This window comes from Astatotilapia calliptera, chromosome 18 (assembly GCF_900246225.1).
Source record: "Astatotilapia calliptera chromosome 18, fAstCal1.2, whole genome shotgun sequence".
Taxonomy (NCBI): Eukaryota; Metazoa; Chordata; class Actinopteri; order Cichliformes; family Cichlidae; genus Astatotilapia; species Astatotilapia calliptera.
Window position 1 is genome coordinate 2,356,228 of NC_039319.1, and position 18,433 is coordinate 2,374,660.

General features: G+C 39.8%; 1 protein-coding gene across 2 annotated transcripts; it reads right to left on the bottom strand.

Annotated features, from left to right (window-relative positions):
* Window positions 1-1,318: 1,318 nt before the first annotated feature.
* Window positions 1,319-17,504, bottom strand: LOC113010329 (uncharacterized). 2 transcript variants are annotated; one of them, XM_026149369.1, is made up of 5 exons: window positions 17,230-17,504; window positions 14,775-15,086; window positions 14,568-14,642; window positions 14,099-14,214; window positions 1,319-1,499 (listed from the first exon to the last, which is right to left on the bottom strand). In XM_026149369.1, the coding sequence occupies exons 1-5, from the start codon at window positions 17,372-17,374 to the stop codon at window positions 1,467-1,469; spliced, it is 681 nt and encodes a 226-aa protein (XP_026005154.1). In that variant the 5' UTR covers window positions 17,375-17,504; the 3' UTR covers window positions 1,319-1,466. The 2 variants fall into 2 exon arrangements, with proteins under 2 accessions (XP_026005154.1, XP_026005153.1); XM_026149368.1 differs by lacking the exon at window positions 1,319-1,499 and having other exon boundaries at window positions 13,907-14,214; window positions 17,230-17,499.
* Window positions 17,505-18,433: the final 929 nt, after the last annotated feature.

Sequence of the window (18,433 nt, forward strand, 5' to 3'; positions counted from 1 at the left end):
CACGCCTTTGTCCTCATGAAGGTTTGCCTTCACTCAGACCCATGCCCTGCTGTTCCTACCATGCCAACATACAGAAACATGTCAGGCAATGAGTTGGAATAAAGTTGAATCAAACCTTGAAACACAGAGATGGATGATATTTTATACCTTTCATTTATAAACAGTCAAAGCAGACGGGGTCATTTTTGAGCCCAAAGGAAAACCTGATTATTTGCTGCCAGTAAAAAACTTGAAGTCGTTTAAAAACAGCTTCCTACATTAACTTTGACATAAAGCCGTCTGTGATCATCTGTTAAAGCGACCGACTCTGGTTGTGAAACAATAATCACAATAACTGATCATTTCATGTATTTTTTACACTGAATTGATCGACAATTTATACTTTAAAAACACTGAAATGAAGTGGGGACATTTGTGACCCTGAGGACCACAGGTGTGTGGAAATCGGGACATTATGAGGGTTAAATCTTAATATTCATATCAACAGAATTTACAGCACAGCGTGGGTGAACTTAATAAATATTCAGCACTGGTTCAATCATCAAATTGATGAATGTTCTTTGTTTGAGTTGGTTTCTCTGTGCTGCTCTTAATTATAATAATTATGTTTTATTTCAATTATATTATTTGTATAAATTGCACTAGTCTGAATAATTAAGCTGATTAATCAATGACACATTTTGATTAAACATTTTACATATTTATGATTATTAGAAAAAGATGGAAAGATGCTCAACATCCATCTGAACTGATGGTGTTTTGTGAAATTGTTTTTACAAATCTTGTCTTAATTTATTCCCTTTTTCAGTGTTTTTAAATCATAACGGTTCAACTTGAGTTCTGTGGGATTTAATGTTCAGACTTCATCTTGTATTTGTCTTTTGTGATCGTACTAAACATCAACTGTGTAACAGCTCTGAGTTCACACTTTGTTTCTCTCACACACATGAACACAGATGCTTCCTGAACAACTTGAAGCAGAGTTCATGTTTGTAACTGTCGTTGTGTTATTAAAGTGAAAGCCACAGCTAACGGTGTGGAGGCTGCAGAGCAGAAACCCACACAGCCCGTCTGCTGCAGGAGAGCAAGTTTATGATGTGTGAATGCTGCAGTCACACAGGTTATGTATCACAGAAGAAATGAGAAATGCATATTCTTAACATTCAAATCTTTATTTTTACTTCAGACAAATAACTACACTGTTATTTTGTTATGGTGGGATCTGAATGCATCAGCTGAGTTTTTCTGCAGAGATGTACAAAAGAAATCTTCACATAAAGAATCTACACTTTTACAAACACATCAAACATGTTTATTTGTAAATTTATGTTACACAGTTTAAGATGATTAAATGAGAAAAGGTCAAATGCTCAGTAATGAAACATTGAACCAACCAGAAGTTAATTTACATTTCTGACTGCTGACTGGAGGAAATCTGATGGTGAGAAAAGGCGAGCAGGAAACAGTCAGTCAGCATGTGTGCAGTTGGTGGACGCTCCCTTGTTTCACGGGCAACCAGTGAAGCTGCTGAAGAACTGGGGTAATATGAGCTCTTAACGGAGTACGAGTTATGACCCAAGCTGCAGAATTTTGAAGGAGTTGGAGTTTATGAAGGGACCTTTTAGGGAGACCAAATAAGAGGGAATTACAGTAATCAATACGGGACGTAATAAAACCTTGGACAAGGATGGCAGCAGCATGGGGAGTAAGGAAGGGGCGGAGTCGGTTAATATTACGTAAGTGAAAGTATGCAGACCGGGTTATGTAATTAATGTGAGACTGGAATGAAAGAGTATTATCAAGTATGACACCCAAACTCTTAACCTGAGGGGAGGGAAGTGTAGGAGAATTTTCAATGTCAATGGAAAAACTGTGGGATTTGGTTAAGACAGATGGTGAACCAACAAGTAAAACTTCAGTTTTATTACAGTTGAGTTTGAGGAAATTGGAGGAGAACCAGGATCTAATCTCAATAAGACAGTTTGAGAGGGAGGTAGGTGGGAGGGATGAATTGGGTTTAGAAGAAATGTAGAGCTGGGTGTCATCGACATAACAGTGAAAATTTATATTATATTTTTGGAATATATGACCAAGAGGGAGCATGTAAGTAATGAATAAAAGAGGCCCTAATATTGAACCCTGGGGCACACCAGCAGAAACAGGATAGAGAGTTAAGGAAAGGGATTTAAATTGGAAAAACTGAGTGCGGTCTGAGAGATAGGAGGTAAACCAGGTAAGCGGGGTATGACTAATGCCAATCGAAGCTCACCGGTTCAGGAGAATATTGTGAGAAATGGTATCAAACGCCGCCGTAGATCAAGAAGGATGAGGATGGATAGGAGGCCAGAATCAGCTGCCATCAGAAGGTCATTGGTAATCCTTAACAAAGCAGTTTCTGTGCTATGATTGGGGCGGAAACCAGATTGAAATTGTTCATAGAGATTATGGTCATTGAGATGTAAATGAAGCTGGGCGGTGACAACGTTTTCAAGAATTTTTGAAATAAAGGGGAGATTTGATATAGGGCGAAGATTATCAAAGTTATTGGGGTCTGCAGCAGGCTTTTTGAGAATTGGGATAACAGAAGCCTTTTTCAGTGCTTCAGGAACAATTCCAGTGTTCAGGGAGGAATGAATAATACTGGTTGGTGCTAACGAGGGAAGACAGGCTTTAACTAACACAGTAGGGAGAGGGTCAAGTTGACAGGTGGATGACTTAGATTTTTTAATAAGATTAGATACGTCAGTTATGGAGGGAAGAGTAAAGCTTGAAAATAACTGACAGGAAGACAGTGGGGGAAACAGGAAGTCTACTTCAGAGTCAGGAGCTCCTAAAGAGTTAAGTTGACGGTGGATATCTGAGATTTTACAAGTGAAAAAAGAGATAAGAGAGTTGCAAAAATCAACAGAATACATGTGGGAGGGGAATGTGTCTGGAGGTTTTGTAATTTTACTGAACAATGAAAAGAGAGACCTGGAGTTACCTTCATTAGAGCTAATTAAACCAGACTAGTAAGCAGATTTGGCTGAGGCAATGCAGTCCTTATAGAACAAAACATTATCGTCGTACACTTCTTTATGTACAGTAAGTCCGGTTTTCTTGAATAGACGTTCGAGTTGGCGTCCTTTAGCTTTAAGATGACGCAGGTCGGGGGTAAACCATGGTGCTGAACGGGAAAATGAGACAGTTCTATGTTTAAGGGGAGCAAATATGTTAAGAAGGTTATGAAGGTTGACATTATAATGGCAAACGAGTTCATGAGGGGTTGAGGAGCTGTGGATAGATGGAAGGTCATGGACGGCAGATGAAAAAACAGCTTAAAACAGGTTAATATTACTAATTTTCCTAAAAGTGATATTATGAGAGATACAGGTTTTGGAAGCGTTATGTTTGCATCAAAAGAAATAAACACTTGATCAGACTGGGGAAACAATGTGGCTTTACAATGGGTGGGGGTAATGCCAGAACTACAGACCAAATCCAGGATATGACCTTTAGAATGGGTAGGGGATTTTATGTACTGTAGAAGCCCAAAACCTTCCAGGCAGGAGGTAAAATCTCTGGAAAGAGGGATTTTATCATTGTCCTTATGAATATTAAAGTCACCAACAATTATTAGATTTGGAGAAAGTACAGAGAAATGAGTGAGCAGAGCAGAAAATTCATTTAAAAACTCCTTATTTGGCTTAGCTGGCTGAAAAAACAGTACATATGATGGTGGGGGTAGATTCAATTCAATTCAATTTTATTTATATAGCGCCAAATCACAACAAAAGTCGCCTCAAGGCGCTTTATATTGTACAGTAGATACAGAGAAAAGCCCAACAATCATATGACCCCCTATGAGCAAGCACTTTGGCGACAGTGGGAAGGAAAAACTCCCTTTTAACAGGAAGAAACCTCCGGCAGAACCAGGCTCAGGAAGGGGCGGGGCCATCTGCTGCGACCAGTTGGGGTGAGAGAAGGAAGACAGGATAAAGACATGCTGTGGAAGAGAGACAGAGGTTAATAACAGATATGATTCAATGCAGAGAGGTCTGTTAACACATAGTGAGTGAGAAGGGTGACTGGAAAGGAAAAACTCAATGCATCATGGGAATCCCCGGTAGCTTACGTCTCTTGCAGCATAACTAAGGGAGGATTCAGGGTCACCTGGTCCAGCCCTAACTATATGCTTTAGCAAAAAGCAAAGTTTGAATCTTGAAAGTAGAGATAGTGTCTGTCTCCTGAATCCAAACTGGAAGCTGGTTCCACAGAAGAGGGGCCTGAAAACTGAAGGCTCTGCCTCCCATTCTACTTTTAAATACTCTAGGAACAACAAGTAGGCCTGCAGAGCGAGAGCGAAGTGCTCTAATAGGGTGATATGGTACTACAAGGTCATTAAGATAAGATGGGGCCTGATTATTTAAGACCTTGTATGTGAGGAGCAGGATTTTGAATTCAATTCTGGATTTAACAGGAAGCCAATACAGGAGAAATCTGCTCTCTCTTTCTAGTCCCTGTCAGGACTCTTGCTGCAGCATTTTGGATCAGCTGAAGGCTTTTCAGCGAGTTTTTAGGACTTCCTGATAATAATGAATCACAGTCGTCCAGCCTGGAAGTAATAAATGCATGAACTAGTTTTTCAGCTTCACTCTGAGACAGGATATTTCTAACTTTAGAGATGTTGCACAAATGGAAGAAAGCAGTCTTACATATTTGTTTAATATGTGTGTTGAAGGACATGTCCTGGTCAAAAATGACTCCAAGGTTCCTCACAGCGTTACTGGAGGCCAAGGTAATGCCATCCAGAGTAAGAATCTGGTTAGATACCATATTTCTAAGATTTTCAGGGCCGAGTACAATAACCTCAGTTTGATCTGAATTAAGAAGCAGAAAGTTAGCGGCCATCCAGGTCTTTATGTCTTTAAGACATTCCTGCAGTTTAACTAATTAGTGTGTGTTATCTGGCTTCATGGACAGATAGAGCTGGGTGTCATCTGCATAGAAGTGAAAATGTATGCTATGTCTTCTAATGATACTGGGAGCTGTAGTGGGATGTATTCAAATGAATGGGAGGGAGAGGCAGATACAGCGAGAACTTTCAAGTGCTTTCAGTGAATTATCGCGAGACCTCCGCCCCTCCCGGAGATGCGAGGTTGACAGGTGTAAACAAACTCAGATGGAGTGGAGTCATTGAGAGAAACAAAGTCATTGGGCTGTTGCCATGTTTCAGTCAAGCAAAGAAAGTCCAACTTACGATCACAGAGGAGATCATGGACGAGATTTCCCTAACCAGTGAGAGAGCGGATGTTTAATAGACCGAAGTTGATGCTGGAGTTACCATGCCTGACAGTAGGCTTAGTTGATCAAGCCAGGTGGGCCAGCACATTGTGGTCGACAGCCCGGTCAGTCTTGCGGGGAGGACGACGAGTTTTTGACCAGATGGAAAATATTGAGTTAGTGTCACTGATGTTGAAATTCTGCCGAAACCCTCGGTGGATATACCTGTGGCGGGGCTTGAAGGCGATGTCCGGGTAGAAGTATAGAGCCACAGGTGGAGAGACAGCCAGGCAAAAACGGAGCCGCAAAAGATCCTTAGCAGAGTACTGGAGAAGAGCTGTCGTTGGGTGATGAATGATGGATAAAACAACCCAGGTGAGCACGAGCCACACCAACACCCTGTGGATCCACATCTTAATCAGGGCCGAGCACTGAACACAAATAGAGGAACCAAACAACCAGCTGACAGCTGCAGCGCAAGCAATAGAAGCCCGCAAATATTGCGAAAACAAGTCAAAACAGAGTTGCGCCTTAGATACTCGATTCAAATAGTCGTCAGCAACTGAAAACTTATAATAAAAGTAAAACAAATTGACTGACAAACTGACAAAAATTCACTGAACCAGTGGCAGCAAAAAAAAAAAAAGACCTAAATTAAGCTTAATGTTTGAAAAACATTAGTGTGGATTCATGAGTGGGGAATAGATTTCCATGTAGTGGCATCTATCCTGTTCAGACATGTTTGGAGTGAATGCTATAAAATGATATCATTCATATCAATATGCTGTGTCCATAATCTTCACTGGCAAATTTTAATAGTGCTACTGGAAAGCATGCAATTCCTCCATGAAATCAATGAAAAAACTTATGTCTTATGTTTGCTCAGATGAGACTCTAGGTTCAAACTTTTAGGGGGACTCATAATGTCATGCTTGCAGTGCCTTGTAATTATGATTAATGGAATATGCTGTTTGCAAATGTCATCAGCCCTTTTCATATTTGCACATCTCAGCTGAATTAGACAAAAATATAATCTTATAGTAATTATTATAGGAGCAGGTCGGGGATCCACAACTGATAACAGTACAAAACACTCTTTAGTTATGTGAACTCATCATGAATGAATGTCGGTAAACAGAAGTTACAGCTTTATCATTTTTGGTGAATTTGACCACATTTCCTCTCTTACTTTTTTGTTTTTGCTCTCTTTGGTGTCTTCATCCTGTTCTCTCCCTTTCTGTCCTCCTCTCTAAGTCTTTATGCCAACAACCAAAAGCTAATGTTACACTGAATAAAAGACACAAACTGATCCATACCAGTTTATGGCCTGTATTTGTATAGCACTTTACTAGCCCCTACAGACCCCAAAGCACTTTCCACATCCAGTCATCCACCCATTCACACACACTTGTGATGGCAGCTACATTGTAGCCACAGCTGCCCTGGGGCACACTGACAGAGGTTGCTGGCTGCTGAACACTGGCGCCACCGGGCCCTCTGACCACCACCAGGAGGCAGCGAGTGAAGTGTCTTGCCCAAGGACACAACTGTCCAAGCCGGGGCTCGAACCAGCAACCTTCCGATTACAAGGAGAACTCCCAACTCTTGAGCCACGATCGCCCCCATAGCAATAATAAACTGAATACAGGCTGTTACTGGACACAGACAGGTAACATCGCTTTGAGTTGCTGTCAAAGCGATGTTACCTGAATAAACACTGAAGCTCAAACCAGAGCAGGAAGAGAAATCTTTAACAAGCTATAATAATAAAGTACATCAGTTCCTTGACTGGTAACTAGCAGCAGAAGATTAAAACTACCCAATACTACAATATTTAGAGAACAAACAAAAAATCAGGAGAGACTTTACTTTTGCTGTATTTCAGTTAAAGTGTGTTTTAAATCAGAATCACTGATTTGTGTCATGAAATTACTGACCTGATTATTCAATTATTCAGAAAACTTCAGGAAACAGCACATCCTGAATAACTCCCAGTTACAGAGATTTGATTGGCTGATGAAGATTGTGATTCATTCATGTGTATTTCCTGCCTTGCAATTTATGATTGATTGGTGATTGATTGGTTATCGAAGGTGATTGTATGGCTGTTTATCCTGATCGACAGTGTGGGGGTCATGAATCCAGATAACTGAAAGACATCCTGGGTGTGCTGAACAGGTTTCATAGTATAGCGCCCCGGGCCCTATTCCAGGAAGCAGATTTAGCCAACAACTCTGACTTTGTTGATCCTGACATGAAGGAAACTGAGTTTTCTGTTCCACATTAAAACTCTGAGGTTCTCTCTGACTCCACCAGTTTGAAACACACAGCACTTTGTAATCTGTACTTGACTTAAACTGACTTGATTGAAATAATAAATATATAAATTCAGAGTTGAATTAAAAGTCCTGAGCTCCGTGTGACATGGTTATCTGACAATATCCAATCAAAAATGTAGAAAAGAAAAGGAAGGAGAGATCATTTTCGATTTGGTATGTATTAGTTGATGTCTGTTTTTAGGTGTCAGTAATTCAATTCACTTTCATTTAGTACCAAATCAGATCCCACAATACTACAGAGAAAACCCCAAACAATCAGATGACCCCCTCAAATTGTGATCATAAATTGTCACGGCCTTTTAAGTTCCAAAACCAAAAACATCAAAGAAAAGGCCGTGGGTGGCAGCGGGAGGTTTGTTTTAGAACGCACCTCTGACTTCATTGTTTAAAAATTATAAACAACAACCAAATAACTTCTTACAACTTAAAATTAAATGAAAGTTAACTTAATTTGCTTTCACAACTTCAAAAGTGGTCAAAAAGTCATTTTTAAACCCTCCCGTCGTCCCATCTGACATTTGGCAAACAAAAAACAACTTTACCACACCCCTCCAGGGTGCGCTTCATCCCTTGATTAATGGGAGGGTCCATAAGCTGATAAACCAATCACTTTCCAAAAACTTTTCCAAAAATAAAATTAATTACGAATTTACATAACAAAACTAGGTCAGCATATTCTTACAACTTTAAAGAAAAAACAAAAAAATTGCATTTTATAAACATTCAACAAAAATGGCCACAACATAAATATTTTGCACTTATCTTAAATGTGTAGTTGTGAGCTGAGTTTTGTAACCTTGTAAACCTAAATATCTGAACGTTTTATGTATTTGCTTCTATAGATGAGAATTTGTTTGTGTGTAAAAAATATTTACACAACTTAGAATTTTTTTATTTTTTTTGTTAAGGTCTGGTTACAAATACAAAGAAAAAAACAACGTGGGACAGTTTACTGAGCACGAGAGCCCAAGGAGGCGTCGCCAGCATCTGACTAGCAGACCGAGCCCCGGGCGCAGAGACCCGAGGGCCCTCCACATCCCAGAAGGGGTCAGACCGAGCCAGGAGGGCCAGGCCCTGCCAAGCAACCACCAGGCTGAGATGTTCTGAGAGGTGGAGTCGACCTGACACATAAACACAGACACAAACATGCATTCCCACCCTCATGCACACATACACAAATACTCAGCACTCGCCCAACATACACACAGAAATGAACACTGTACTCACACTCACCAAACATACTCTATACTCCCAGGACCAGGAACCATCACTCCCAGAGGGGCTGTCAACCTCAGACCCAGGAGATGATTCCCTTTACTCTGGGGTGGAGACAAGCAGACCACCCCCAGTCCTGCAGCAACAGGGAAGGCCACCAGCTCAGACCACGGCCAGACGGCCAGCTCCTGCTCTCGGCCCGTGGCCCAGATAACGAACAGAGAACGGGGGTGTGAAGACCCCATACCTCACTTCTCTTGCTCATATTTGGTGTTGCTGCGTGCTGGTCTAAAGTGCATTTAAAAGATGGGAGGGGCATGGTACCCTCTGCCAGATAGCAGCTGGTGTCAGCACGGGCCCTCCTGGGAACTCTCAGTGTCTCCATGCATTTAATTTGGGAGGTGGGCACCAGCACCAGAGGTGAGGCTGAATAAACAGACCGTCCTCTGGATTTGTTACATTTACTGTATGTTGTACAAGCCTCAAACACCTGCTTTTTCAGGTGTTTGAAGAAGGCTGAGCAGTGTATGTTTGCTGGTGGGTGATACATCATATATGGAATAAACAAAATACAAACAAATGGCATAAAATGCTAAAAACACAGCAAACATAAAAGAATTTAAAAATACCAAATGTCCATTCACTCTCTCTCAGCCTTCCTCTTCCAGACCCCGGACTGCTGTGACTCATTGCTTTGGATTACTAGAATTAACAAAATGAATATCAATAAAAAGTGCAGAGTCGGTGCTTTCAGGAGCCTTTTAAGAGACCCACTGTTTCACAGTTTGGATAAAACCAAACATCATACACAAATACACGTTAAGCAAACTTAAAGAGACACGCAGTCAAGCATAGCATATATTCAACTCCTGCAAGCATATTTCCATACACAGGTTAAATGGGAACTATAGCCAAAAATAACAGGTGACATTTTAAGGAAACGCTAACATAAAAAATGACTTTTCAGCAGTTGTTTAAAAGAGAGCTGTTTTAACTGAACTGATTGATGCTGATGTAATGACTGACCTCCTTAAAGAAGCTGTCATGGCTGAAAACAAGGACCTCAGTTTTGTCAGCATAAAGATGGAGGAAATCTGAAGACATTTAATTGATAAAAACAGTGACGCCTTCGCTGAGGTAGGAAAGGCTGTTGAGGTTTATTCACAGTGTACAAACAGCCAGAAAAGCTCACCGCCTCTCAGCTTGCCATCTTCAGCCTTTGTTAACAGGACGCAGACACAAAATTGACAGACTGTAGATTCTAATGGCTCAGTTTCAAGCAGAGTCAAGCTAGCTTCCATTAACAATCGAAAGATCATTTTGTTTTAACTGACGTCTGTATTTGATTTTCTTTTATGTTTAATGTTCATGTAGGTTATTCTGAAATGTGAAACAGTGTTTAGAGGCTGTCCTACCCTCCATCCAAAAACATAACAGAAATAAAAAAGGTAAGTAGTGGGTGAATTATTCAACTCTGGTCTGTTTTACTTGAAACATTTAAAAACACACCTAATGTAACTAATGCTTGCATCATCTAAATGTCCTGATTAGAAGCTGTGATGACTTTTATTCTGCTTTATTCAAGTTTTGAAAGGTTTGAACCTCAAATCTTCAGCTTCTCATTTGGATGCAGGAACAACATTAGGACAAATGTTTTACAAGACTCATACACAGTCATGATTGTCTGGAAGCTTATCAAGGCTCAGAGTGCTGCCACAGATTTATTTGGAATAAGTTCTACTCTTCCCAAATGTCAACAGCATGAATCAGACGTTAGGTAAAACAAATCAAAGAGCCACTATTCAAAGAAATACAGCATAGATGTTAAAACATGCTGAAGGCTCTTAGGACCCTTTTTCCAAAAGCAAATTCTAAATTTGACGTGTAAACATTTAAAGGAGGCGAGAATGATTAAAAACCAACTTGGACTTGAACACTAAATAACAACCCCGACACAAAGAGCTGTGTTTTGTTTTCAGGGCTTATTTCACAAAGTTAGCAAACAATGCTCATATGAGCATGCTAACATAACTGTCAAAATAAAATAATCTTAATTATTAGAGCAGTAAACCAACATGGAGCTCAGTATGTTTGTGACTCTGAGATGGAGGTGAAACATGTGAAGCTGGGCTGTGGTTTACTGCTCTCTTCCTGTCACAGATACTGTTTGACATCTGTTCATCTGTTGGTTTTTGTTCAGGCTGCAGGGATCATTTCTCACTGTGGGTACCGACAGTAACAGTAGTAGGTGGCTGAATGGTCAGATTTCACTTGTTTAATCTCTAACATCCAGCCTTCATTTGTATTTACAGAAGAGAAGTCATCGAGCTGAAGATGAGAAGAGTAACTTCTATCTATGTCACCGTTATTTTTATTAATATCAAAAATTACTCTGAATGTTTCTTTTTCCTTCTTCTGGTACCAGTATACATAGCTGCTGCTACACTGTTCAGTCCCTCCACAGCTGAAGGAGACACTTTCTCCAACTCTCCTGGTCAATGTTAAATCGTCCTGAATCAGCTGTTCTGCTGCCATGGTAACCAGTGCTGTAGAGACACAGACAGATAGATGAAGGTTAGTGTGACAGTGTTTGTTACAGGTTGACTTTGTTGGCTCCTGATTGGCTGGAAACACTCACCTGAACACAGACAGCACAGAGCAGCAGCTGGGAGGAAAAGCATTTTGTGCAGTGGTGTTTCCTCTGGTGAACCTGGGGAGAAGTGGCGCTCTGATGCAGCTGAGGCCAAACAAGGACGAGCTGTGAGATCAGACGAGGGCCACGTGGTTTCTAACAGGTCCTCAAAGCTCCCATCAGCCCCTGCGGCCCACAGATAAGACTGCTGCTGCTGATTGACAGCTCAGCTGAAGCTGCTGTGGTTTCATCGTCTTCATTTCAATCTGACAGCAGATCCAAAAATCTGGGTCACATGATGCACAAACACTCAGAAACATTCATGTTGCTGTGAATTTACTAACACACACTGTTATCTGTGGTTTAACAGCTGTGATGAAAACACTAAATATAACTAAACTATTAATAAAAATACAAATATAAAAAATAATATTCTGTAAAAATCATTTAAAAGTTCATAAATTATAAACAAAGGACTTTAAAAGAATAAAATCTCATGAAACATAATTTATAGTCAAATTCTTTTTTCTTTTTTTTGTTTTTAAGGTTTTAGCTTCTGTGAAGCACTTTGAGATTTTTATCTTGAAAGGTGCTCTATAAATAAAGTTTTACTTACTTACTTACATGTGGTTCGGTTGTGTGTTTAAAATATGTTTATCTTTGTGAATCAAAATGAATAAATAATATTCTCAGCATCTCATTTTTAATTGTCCTGTTTTATCGACGACGGTTTTAAGAATCATTCAAATGATGATCATCAATTCTAATATCTATAAACAGTAATAAAAACAGGGCTGTGTTTCACGTCAGCTTCATTTATTTGTAGCCATGGTTAGATTTCATCTGCAGCAGGCAGTCATCCACCTTTACACACACATTTACACAACAGTACAAAAGTACTTTTTGATTCCTGAAAGAGAAATAAGACAAATGTTGCCTTTGTATCATCTCTGATATGGAAGGGATCATTTGAAGATGTGAGTGAAGGACACAAATATTTGGATCTGGTGTTGTTCTACATTTTAGGACTAAAAGACAGAAGGAAGAAAGTGAAAGTGACTGTGCGAGGCGTTGAAGTCATGAAGTCAAGTGGAGGCCGCTGACTGCTGTTACTTTCTGCTGTACAGGTTCAACAGGGACTCACAGTCAGCCTGCTAGAACATTTGGATGAAGAGAAAAAGGAGGAAAAAGACTTTGAGGGACAAATCCAATAAGATCAGCATGTTTTGAATGTGGGAATACAACAGTTTCCTCCACCATGACACACACTGGAGCCTCTTTTTGCTCACAGCTTCACTGTTTGTCTCAAAGTTCAGTTTGGAGGCCAAAATTGTTGCAACACATTTGTAAGTTTGCACTAATTTCACTGTGTGACCCTTAATGGATGTAATGAAAGAATCAGTCAGTGAAATATGAAGCTGTGCTGTAAGTTTGGAGGAGAAAAGTGTCTGAGTGACTTTAATGAGGTGAACACATGAATACAGAGCACTGACTGACACGTACACACTCCTTTAATGAGTCGCACACATTTTTGTGACTTCATGAAATGTCAAAAATGACACAACACACAACAAGCTGCGAGCACATTATTGTGTGTTTGCTGTTTGTGTGCTTTGTTTGCTGTTATGATAGCAGGCATACAGCCATGTTCTCAATGTCTCAGCTATCATTGATTATTGCTGCTCTTCCTCTTCTATTAGGCACTTCAACTCAATGAATGACACACAGAAAGATTTCATGACTGTGTTCTTCACAATAAGGAGAATATGTTATCTGCATCTGAATGACTCATGTTGCCTTGTTTCTACTTTGTTTGCATATTTCTGCTTGTTGGAAAGGATTTTCTGAATCATTCAGTAGTTTTTGTAATAATAACGACATTTAGCAAGACTTCAAAATGATTCTCCAACATTTGCTGTTCAGACTTGATCTGTTCTTACGTGTGTGATATCCAGAATGAAAAACTCAGCTCAGGTAATAAAATGGGAGCTGAGCAGACTGCAGGGGCTTCATGGTCTCTCCTTTGATTCCATTAAAGTTCATTTGTCAGCTGTGAGTTGAGGATTTGAGCTGTTTCTCTCACAGGTGAAGAACACAGATCCTTCCTGGAATCATTCTTGAAGCAGAGTTCCTGCTTGTAACTGTCATTGTGTTATTAAAGTGAAAGCCACAGCTAACGGTGTGGAGGCTGCAGAGCAGAAACCCACACAGCCCGTCTGCTGCAGGAGAGCAAGTTTGGATACAGTCAGTTTGTGCTTCACTCACACGGGTTGTTGTTGATCACACAATGAAAGTAGAATCAAACTCTTCATCTTCAAATCTTTATTGTTCACACAAACACAACTACACTGTTTGACATTTGAAAATCAAACAAAAACTTGTGATAAAAATATTCCTGATGGTTTTTGTTACTACAATAAAAGTCACAATAAGCACAAAAAGAATTCTAACTCAGAGCAACAATACATGTAAAGATGTATTTATTTCAGACGATCTTCTAACTGTTGAAGAAAAAGGCAAAATAAGCTCAACACATCATAACTAACATTTGTGATCAAAGTGATGAATGAGATGAATTGATGAGATGTGATGGTGAGAAAAGGCGAGCAGGAAACAGTCAGTCAGCATGTGTGCAGTTGGTGGACGCTCCCTTGTTTGTGAGCATCATCAGCAGAGAGAGTCCACAGCAGTACACCAGACTCTTCACTATCAGCACTGTGTACAGCAGGCAGAGCAGCTTCACCCTGCACTGAGACTGGAAGGACACTGAAGGACAGACAGACACAAAGAGACAGACAGACAGTCGGGTTATTCCTCTCAGATCAAGGAGAAAAAGTCCAAATAGAAACAGTCACAGCTTCTTCTTCAAGTGGATGAATTGATGTAGTGTTTGTGTCCACTTGGGGGCAGAAGAACTCCACAAGCAGCTAACAAACTGATCTCTGACATATTATGGTCTGTCTGCTGTTTGGTGCTGAGCAGCTAGTGTACAGTGGCTTTATCAGAGCTTGTTGGATGAAGATTTGATCAATTAGTGCAACTTTAAGAGCCTAAACTTGTTCCAGCTGCCTCATTGGACATTGGAGCTGTCCATGCAGAGAGGCAGCAGGTGATCTTACAGTCAGCTGGCTGCAGAGCTGGCAGGTCTGCTGGCTCTCTCTCTGGAGGACAGGAGGCTGCTGGAGCTGGAAGCTCTGAAACAGAAAAGGAGTCAAATGTTTGGAGCTGCAGTGAGAAATGTCAGTCCTCTGCTGCTCTGCTCTCTTTGACAGCATCTCCACATGAAGCTGAATCACTGCTGAACACAGTCACCAAGCCTTCATTACCTTGTTGTGTTCGGGCCTCCACTGTGCCCCCCTCGTGCTTCACCCAGCAGCTGTATTTATATGTGTCAGAATGGCTCCCATCAACCATCCTGATGGCAATGGTGCGTCCCGCCTCTCTGAGCTCCAGCTGCTCTCCCTCAGCAGGGGGCAGCTCCTCCGCTTCTCCGCCGTTCTTCTTCTGTCTTTTCCAGGAGAACTGGACCAGAGGAGGAAACATGGCTGAGGCCACACACAGCAGGGAGCTGTTCCCCTCCAGGTGGGCTCTGGATGCTGCTGGGTACACGCTCACCACGGGCTTCACTACCTGCTCATCTGAAGTTTGACAGCAGCAACAAGCAGCACAGACACACATTCACACAGTCAGCAGCAGCTTCCAGCACTGCACTGCATTCAGTCTGATCCTGGAAACTACATGGACTCTGATCACTAAACTACTCATCAGCACAAAGTTCACTACATACACTGGATTCAGCTTCATATCAAACACAGTCATCACCTCATGTCATCATGGCTCACATGAGGAACACTCAGCATGATTTTTATATTAAAATTAAATTCAGTTTAATTCGTCATGTGTTTGCTTTTTATTGTTTTATAGAAATTTAGTTCAGTCCAATTTTAAAATATATCCATTTGTCTTGATACAAGTGAAAATGTATTTTCCATATTAGCCCTTACAGGATTTCTAACAGAGATCCTCTTCTGTATAAAAATGCAATAATCTTAATTCATAATATATCGCACTAACAAGGAAATAAAAAGTAATTCCACATAATTCAATTCATCCAAGAAAATTCACATTCTTGTCATGTATAATACAATTTATTTTAAAGACCATATGTTGTTTTTTCTTTATTTCTTTTAGTTCAAAAATATGAAGAAAACTACTTTGATAAATGAGTTACAGCTAAGGCGAGCCGTGTGGAGTGAGAGAAGAACCCAAAGATGTAGGCGCTGACTCAGATGAGAAGAGTGCACTTTATTGACACTGGGTGAAAATGCAGAGTAACACAAGGACAGGAACTAACTACAAAAACCTGACAGCATGACGCGCAGGATGATGTGCGGGATAATGCTAGGGTGAAACACAGAATAACACATCGAGGTAACACAGACGGACCAGTGACGAACTCAAGAAAACACACTATAAATACATATAGGGAAATAAGGAAACTGCACACAAGAGCGAGACACGGCTGAACCAAACTGACATTTCTTCAACTTTTTCTCGGTGTGATTTCATATATATTATATATTATTGGGCAATAAATATAAATTTTTCTAATACAACTGAAATGATATATAAAACATATTATAATAAATAACATACTTGTTTTACAAAGTGAATGATTCTGAACTATTTTATTACAATGATAACAAGAGCAGAACATTAGTTATTTGTTTTTGCTATACTTTTTAAAAATATGTGAATGTATCACTGCACACATTTAAATGCAATTAATATGAAATTTATAGTAGAGTAAAACAAATTTATTAATCCGTGTTTATGATATAATATCTAAAGAATGTGAAATTATTTTACAAAGTTGTGTTTTCTGCCAAAATCTTTGAATTTTGCAATTAAGACAAATCAAACAAGCAAGAAATACTGAAAGATTGTAACAATCTCATATTTTATCCTGCATTTTTTAATCACATTTTACACAAATTTTAAATGTCTCAGTTTTTATGACAATTAACATATTCATATATATATATATATATATATTTTTTTAAAAAAAGACTGATTGAACCAGGAAAATGTCTCTTTGACAATTATCATAAACCATGTCTACATTTTCACTTCAGCATTATTTATATTTACAAATTTACTGCTTCGACATTACTTCTAACATCAAATATGATCTTGTGTTGAAAACCAGCAGAATCACTGAGAGGATCAAATCCTAAATATTTGTAACATCACTAATATTTGCAGAAATAAAGAATAACTTTAGTTGTTCAGTGAGATTTCAACATGTTTTCAGAGATTATTGAGCTTTTCTTATGTAACAATGGCTGCAGATGAATTCTCTACTAAATCTTTTTAAACTTGCCTTTTCTACCAGTTAAATGCTGGCTTGTTTGCAGTGACCTATTGTATTAAATTCTCTGCTATCTTTCCATTATTGGTGTCTTTTATCATGGTGGTACAGTCTTACCTTGCTATAACCTATGTGCTGCAGTTTAGTCTTATTGGTGGCTTTTATCTGTGAACATAATCCGTTATTTTTATGAATTTGATGTTAATGTGTGAACTGTTTTATTTTTTATTGTTTTATGTAAAGCACTTTGGTATGCCCAAGGCTTTTAAATGTGCTCTATAAATAAAGATTGTTGTTGTTGTAATGATGAAAAACTAACATGTAAAGCCTGAAGCAGCACAAACTGACTTTAAACACATTTTCAGCTTCTACAATAAAACAACTGAAGGAAAAGAAATGTTTGTTCTTACCTGTTACAGACAGTTTAGTTCCAGAGCCAAAGATGAGGTGGCTGTATGTGTACCCTCCCACAGTGAGAAAGAGTAATACAAAAACCTGTCTGCTGCTGAACGTGTCAGCTGAGGTGAATGAGTCCAAATGAGGAAGCAGGATCATATTTCAGCTCCATGATGTGTTTCTCTAATGTTCATATCAACATGACTGTCTCTTCTTCTCTTTTCTTTTAGCCACACTAGCAGCACGGCTCTGATGTTAATGTCAGTCTGTTGGTCAGTCCACTACTTTAGTCCACGTGAAAACAGAAAATCACTATATAAGCACCAGTCCATGTATCCCATCAATGATGCACCACTACAATGAAACATGCTGCTGATAGGATCATGGTTTGGCCCATCTGGCTCACCATCATTAATCACACAATCAATTTTGAATTCTAGCAGCAAATTGTAAAGAAAACTATCAGAACATCTGTCTGTGAACTGAATCTCAGGAGAAAGTGGGCCATGCAGCACCACAATGACACAAACCAGTCACGTTTGTTCTCTTTGTTCCAAATAATGGTGACAGAAAAAGAATCCAGTGAATCCAGCGAGTGATGTGATGAGTCTCTGATGTCTTTCTGATGTGGTTTTGTTGCGTCCTTCAAACCACACCTGGTGTATTTTAGAAGAGAAACATGTTGGTCTGCACAGGCTCTTCTATTTTCAACACTGACAGGATTTCCTTTGCTGTTTCTTCTGTCCTGCACATTTTCCTCTGTTTTCTGCAGCTTGATGGAGCTTCTGTACAAAATAGATCCAGAGTTATTTTTAGCGGTGCAGAGCAAAGAGATGCTTCAGGGATGCTTCTGAAATGTGCTGTGGCATGTCTGCTGGAATCATCAGAGTTGTACTGAGTGGCCTCAATCAGCTCCAGCAGCCTCGTAGGAACACACAGCGTCCATGCCTGCTGTTAAAAATAGAGCTTTGCAACAACCGAGTCCAACAGAGTCCAACAGAAATGGTGTGAAAGAGCTGGAAGCGAGCAGTTCATGTGAGAAAATCCAACATGTCAGAATTAAAGCTGCTCTGTGTCAAAAATGGAGTCAAATTCTTCCAAACTGATGTGCTGGACTGATTATCAGTTACTGCAGGTGCTCCAGCCGAGGAGGAGCAGGAACCAGCAGAACTGCCAAACCCCACCGACACACATCACACACACCACAAATGCCACACT

Bases quoted from the DNA above. Each gene is read 5' to 3' on its own strand.
- LOC113010329 (XM_026149369.1), bottom strand. From the start codon at position 17,374: ATGATCCTGCTTCCTCATTTGGACTCATTCACCTCAGCTGACACGTTC. The intron at 15,087-17,229 runs GTAAGAACAAAC...GTCAAACTTCAG, and splicing joins AACTAAACTGTCTGTAACAG to ATGAGCAGGTAGTGAAGCCC. The intron at 14,643-14,774 runs GTAATGAAGGCT...TTTCTGTTTCAG, and splicing joins GGAGGCCCGAACACAACAAG to AGCTTCCAGCTCCAGCAGCC.